The 6,244-nt window shown below is 50.4% G+C and overlaps 1 protein-coding gene across 6 annotated transcripts in view; it reads right to left on the bottom strand.

The window, feature by feature from the left end:
• Positions 1-303: 303 nt before the first annotated feature.
• The window catches only part of ACTR3B (actin related protein 3B), a 73,958-nt gene continuing 68,017 nt past the window's right edge, over positions 304-6,244 (bottom strand). For 5 of the 6 annotated variants that reach the window (XM_025291902.3, XM_025291911.3, XM_025291905.3 and 2 more), the window contains 3 exons: positions 3,759-3,884; positions 2,407-2,490; positions 304-1,749 (listed from right to left, as the gene is read on the bottom strand). In XM_025291902.3, coding sequence (XP_025147687.1) covers positions 1,654-1,749; positions 2,407-2,490; positions 3,759-3,884 — 306 coding nt within the window. In that variant the 3' untranslated portion in view covers positions 304-1,653. The remainder of the gene's footprint in view (positions 1,750-2,406; positions 2,491-3,758; positions 3,885-6,244) is intronic. The other variant, XM_025291904.3, reaches the window with a different exon arrangement.

Raw genomic sequence — 6,244 nt, 5'->3', positions numbered from 1 at the left:
CAGCAATCTACTCAGCAGATGTCAGAGTAGTTGCTCCAGTCTTAAAGCCATGAATTCTCAATTCCTGGGACAGGATGGTAGAAACCACCAGGATCACCCAAGCCCCCACACTCACACAAGTTCATCCAGCACCATCCACACCACTTTGAATGACGGAGGCATCCCACACCTTTCAGGAAACTTCCTCCCCAAACTTCTGTTATCATCAAAGCCTCCGCTGATGTGAAACAAATTTCGATACTCTTTGAAAAAACCACAGGCACCAAGGGGAAAACCCAAAGACCACCACAGCACCACAGGAAATCTTTATAAAGAGTTTAAGTGCTTTTATTACAATAGTGCAAGGTAGTATTTCATCCAACGCTCACCAACAGCACACTGGCATCTTCTATAAAACAGTTCCAGAAAGTTCACACAGGAAAAGGAAAAGATACATTGTCTGTAATGATTCTCATACAATACTGCTTAGTGGTTAAACTTCATGTCGCTCAATCAAGTGTAGTCGTTATCTAGCAAACATGTGGCAAAAACGTTTTGCTCTGCTTTATTTTGCTCGCCTACAAACACGTCAGAACATGCCTCATGATTAGAAACGCTTTATGACGACACTCCATGACACCGACATCTACGCGTGCTCGCGGTCAAGCCAGTTGTACCAAAGAACCATAAAATACAAAATGATAGGAAATATAAACATCAATTTTGTATTTCAAGTTTATAACATTTTATTTACAAAAATAGTCTGGGAGGAAGAGGCTTTACAGTCCCATACTCTGTCCTGGGCAGGGGGGGGTTGGGGGGAGCTATTGTCACATTCTAGGGTTTTCCCTACCTATGACTCAAGAGTCGCAGCTGAACTCCAGAACCCAACTGTGGACTAGAAGCTTGGGTGGAGAGGCGGGCGAGGGGGCGGGCCGAGGGGCTGGCCGGGGGTGGGGCAGAGCTGCGTGAGGGGCGGGGCAATGGGTGGGGGGGGAGCTAGGGGCGGAGTGAGGGGCGGGGAGCAAGGGCGGGGCGGGGCGAGAATGGGGCGGGGCGAGGGGCAGAGCTCTGTGAGGGGCGGGGGTGGGGGCAGGGTGAGGGGGCAGGGAGCACGGGCAGGGGTAGGGGGCGCAGGGGCAAGGATGGGGCCGGGTGAGGGGCGAGGGCGGGGTGAAGTGAGGGGCAGGGTGGAGAGATGGGCGGGGGCAGGGCGAGGTGAGAGGTGGGGCGAGAGCATAGAGGAGCCGGGTGGGGGCATAGAGGAGCGGGGCGGGGAGATTGGCAAGGTGAGTGGCGGGGCGGGGGTTGGAAATGGGGCGGGGTGAGGGGGTGGGGCGAATCAGGTGGGCGGGGTGAGGGCGGGGAGATGGATGGGGTGAGGGCGGAGAGATGGGCCAGGTGGGGGTGAGTGGGCAGAGTGGGGCGGGGCAAGGCGAGGTAGGGTGAGGGTTAGGAATGGGGCAGGGCGGGTGAGGGGCGGGACTGGGCGGGGTGAGGGCAGGGGCGAGGGGCGGGACGGGCGCGCAGATGGCTTTGCGAGCTGTCCGGCGGGCGGCGCCGCATGCAATGGGACACCACGCTCGCGCTCTATGTACAGGGCCCGTCGTCTCCGGGTCTGAAGGACACTTGCGCTCCGACGACACCACTGCGGGGGCGGTGCCCAAGCCGCCACTAAGACATGACCCCGAAGACGGGGTTGTGACGGCAGATGCTCGGGCCGCACTCCTCGTAGTCCTTCTTCGTGTGACAGACCTGCAAGAACTCCGGCTGCGAGAGGAGCACGCACACGCGCCGGCAAGGGGACAGCATCAGACAGACGACCAAGCAGAGGAGACAATCCCCCATCCGAACCGCCACCCTCTCCCCCACCTCGGCCGCGGACTGTGTGAGCCTGAACTGCCAAACGGGAGTTTTATTTCGTTTTTTAAAAAACTTGCCCGCGTGCTCAGGCGCTCAATCCCATCTGCCTCTTGGCAACCCCATGGACTGTCGTCCGCCAGGCTCCTTTGTCCATGGGATTTTTCAGGCAAGAAAACTTATTTAGCTTCTATTTAGGAACAACTATGTGCTTGCTCGCCCTAAGTTAGCAATTCGTTAGCTAGTCACAAATTTGAGGAGAAAAAGCAGTAATTACTCAGAAAAATTTCTGGAATTAATGATTAATGCGACATTGTAGGTTATTTTCAGATTCACTTATCTACAATATCTGTAACCCCTAATTTGCAAGGGTATTTATGAATTAGTGGTACTAATTTGCACCACTAATGGTCATTAAAGTATTTTTTCTATCTCAATTAAATGTGGGGCTGTTTAGAGCCACACACAATTAGAGCACACACCATTTCATCTCCGGTAAGAGAGAATTAATTCAAAGTCAACAGAGAACAGAGATGAAAAGACAGCACAATCCAGGAAAGGACTCACAGTTGAGGCCAGCATGGAGCCTCCGAACCACACGGCGTAGCGCTGCATGTGGTGCGTTATCACCTGGACCTCCACGGGCTTGGGCTGCAAGGGAAGTGATGTGAGCTGACTGTCCTGTGCACAGGGCACCCTGACGCCGTCCCACCTGGGACCCTCCTCCCACCCCGCTGGCCCCACCTTCAGGCTCAACACCTCCATCCTGAAAGGAAGGTGCTCAGCCCTCCCACTGCCAAGTCCACGGCCCCAGCCCCAATCCCAGCCCAGGTGGTGCAGAGAACAAAGAATACAACGCAAGGGCAAGTTACCTCAATTTAAAGGCATTTTTAAGAAATAAACACTCCATGCAACTAACCCAGCTTATTTTTTTGAACTAAGCAAATTAGATGTTTTCACATCTAGAGATAATTCTAAGAAACACTTAAGAAAGATAGTGCTAAGTGGTGTCCGACTCTTACAACCTCATGGACTGTTGCCCGCCAAGCTCCTCTGTCCATGGGATTCCCCAGGCAAGAATACTGGAGTGGGTTGCCATTTCCTTCTCCAGGGCATCTTCCCAACCCAGGGATTGAACCAGGTATCCAACACTGCACACAGATTGTTTACCAACTGAGCTACATGAGAAGCCCAAAGTCACTTAGTCGTGTCCGACTCTTTGCGACCCCATGAACTATAGAATTCTCTAGGAATTCTCTAGGCCAGAACACTGGAGTGGACAGCCTTTCCCTTCTCCAGGGGATCTTCCCAACCCAGGAATGAAACCGGGGTCTCTGCATTGCAGGTGGACTCTTTACCAACTGAGCTATCAGGGAAACCGTGGGGCAGTAACACTTAGGTGTCCCAAAAATACTCTAAGAAATGATACCACCTTGGGGTGATCCCAGGAGGTGAGGACACGCGGGTTTGCTCCCATGGGCCCCACACCAAACCCAACCCTGTAAATCCACCAGCTGGTTAAGGGTTATGATCTTGAGGAACACAGTGGAGTGCCATGCTCATTCCAGTGATGAGAGCTAATCAGAACGTTTCAAAGGACATTAGAGTTCCTCACTGAAAAGTGATCCACTTCCTTGGGGTACTGGTCATCACAGGACATGCCTGATCTCTTGACAACAGGGAAGAAACTGCTGGCAGGCATAGAGGGCGGGGGGAGGAGGGGGGTGCTGGGGAAGAGTTGCGTTGGTGCACTGGGAGGTCCGCATCTGTCCTGACTGCACAGCTGGAGGGAGTCCGGGCAACAGACCTCTGACTGTGACTTCACAGTGTGGCTAAGAAAGTGGCTCCAACTCGTGTTTACCCCTCATGGCCCAGACTAGCGCAGCGTCCAGCCCCGCCTGGCTGCCCGGAGGCCTCACCTTTATCCTGCCACCGCTGAGCTCCTCGCTGAGCTTCAGCCTGGCGTCCACCACTCTCTTTAAGTCTCTCTGCAGACGACGTCCGAAATCCCTGAACATTGTTGAGCCTCCCGAAAGAACAACATTCTAAAAGACACAAAACAGAGGTTTCCTCGCGTGAAATCACCTGCCCACAACACACTCCCCACTCACCCTTCAGTCGTCTGAGTAATACACTTCAAGCTATATGAGAAGCTAATCACTGAGGCAACGTCAGTGCTATCAAGGAAGAAGTATAAATCAGGGCTTCCCTGGTGGTCCAGTGGTCAAGAATCCACCTTGCAATGCAAGGGACACAGGTTCAATCCCTGGTGGGGGAAGGAAGAGCCCTCGTGCCTTGGGGCAACTAAGTCCGTGCTGCAACTAGTGAGTCGGTGGGCCAGGACCAAAGATCCCACAGGCTTGCAACGAAGACCCCGTGTGTTGCAACTAAGACCCAACGCAGCCAAATAAATGCATAAATATATTTTTTTAAAGTACAAACTGAGCTTTTCTCCTGCGTCACAAATTGTCTCTTGGTGCTTTTCCTCCACCATAACCAAGTAAAATCATGCTGCCTGTTCTACTTCTCAAGGGGGCAACTTCTACCACACCCCTCCCCACACAGGCCTCCGTCTTCTCTTGACAAATCGCAAATCTGCATCTTTCTGACAACATCCTGCCCCGACATCAATGTCACCGATAATCACTGCCACACCCTGTCATCTGTGGCAAAATCACTCAGAAACAACAGGAGGGGGCTTGGTTCCCGCCAAGAGTCAGGGGGCCACCCACCAACGCTGCACCCAGCGTTGCCTGCTGCCCCTGTCAGGTGCCCTGCCTCAACACAGCTAGGAGTTGAGAACACCAGAACGAAGTCTAGGACGGGTCAGACGGCAACCTTAATAGAGTAAAACAAGGGTCTTCTGAGCCTCATCTTTTTTTTTTTTTTTTAATTGGAAGATAATTGCTCTGCAATGTTGTGTTGGTTGCTGCTGTACGACACTGTGTATCACCTGTAAGTATACATATACTCCCTCCCTTGTGAGCTTCCCTCCCCATCCCACCCCACCGGGCCGTTGCAGAGCACCACGACCCTCATCTTCTTGAAGAGACTCCTGATAACACCTTCACACAAAATGCGTACCTGTGAGCTACTAAGAATCACACTTTAAAAGCATTCTTGGTTATTCTGGGCATTGGCTTGTAGAATAAGCCTCACAGTACAATTCTCAACCTCATAAATTTACACTAATACAATAACTTTCACCTATTACTGTTACTGCAATTCTGTCACCTGTTCCATTAGCACTTTCTAGCATTTTTAACTCCAGTCCAGGATACAGTCGTGGGCCAGTTACTGCAATTACCGGTCATATCTCTGTAATGGATTTTTTAAATTTACAAATTAATTCATTAGAGTATGAAAAAAACGAATGTTCATTATATTTCAGAAGCATTGCAAGATCTTCAGTTCAGTTCAATTCAGTCTCTTTGCGACCCCATGAATCGCAGCACGCCAGGCCTCCCTGTCCATTACCAACTCCCGGACTTCACTCAAACTCATGTCCATCGAGTTGGTAATGCCATCCAGCCATCTCATCCTCTGTCCTCCCCTTCTCCTCCTGCCCCAATCCCTCCGAGCATCAGGGTCTTTTCCAATGAGTCAACTCTTCGCATGAGGTGGCCAAAGGACTGGAGTTTCAGCTTCAGCATCATTCCTTCCAAAGAAATCCCAGGGCTGATCTCCTTCAGAATGGACTGGTGGATCTCCTTGCAGTCCAAGGGACTCTCAAGAGTCTTCTCCAACACCACAGTTCAAAAGCATCAATTCTTCGGTGCTCAGCTTTCTTCACAGTCCAACTCTCACATCCATACATGACCACTGGAAAAACCATAGCCTTGACTAGATGGACCTTTGTTAGCAAAGTAATCTCTCTGCTTTTTAATACACTATCTAGGTTGGTCGTAACTTTCTAAGGAGTAAGTGTCTTTTAATTTTATGCCTTAGGTCACCATCTGCAGTGATTTTGGAACCCAGAAAAATAAAGTCTGACACTGTTTCCACTGTTTCCCCATCTATTTCCCATGAAGTGATGGGACCAGATGCTATGATCTTCATTTTCTGAATGTTGAGCTTTAAGCCAACTTTTTCACCCTCCTCTTTCACTTTCATCAAGAGGCTTTTTAGTTTCTCTTCACTTTCTGCCGTAAGGGTGGTGTCATCTGCATATCTGAGGTTATTGATATTTCTCCCAGCAATCTTGATTCCAGCGTGTGCTTCTTCCAGCCCAGCGTTTCTCATGATGTACTCTGCAGTCACTTGCAAAGGCATAACGTGTAAGATTCATTCATCCATTTATACAAAACAGTGCTGTGTACACATGGTTAAATGATTTTGGACAAAGTTGCCAAGATGCTTCAATAGGAAAAGAATAGTCTTTTTTAACAAATGATGGTGAATGATT

The sequence above is a fragment of the Bubalus bubalis genome, chromosome 8 (genome assembly GCF_019923935.1).
Source record: "Bubalus bubalis isolate 160015118507 breed Murrah chromosome 8, NDDB_SH_1, whole genome shotgun sequence".
In the NCBI taxonomy this organism is placed as follows: Eukaryota; Metazoa; Chordata; class Mammalia; order Artiodactyla; family Bovidae; genus Bubalus; species Bubalus bubalis.
Note: the sequence above shows the minus strand (reverse complement) of the source record. Positions and strands in the feature narration are given on the sequence as shown.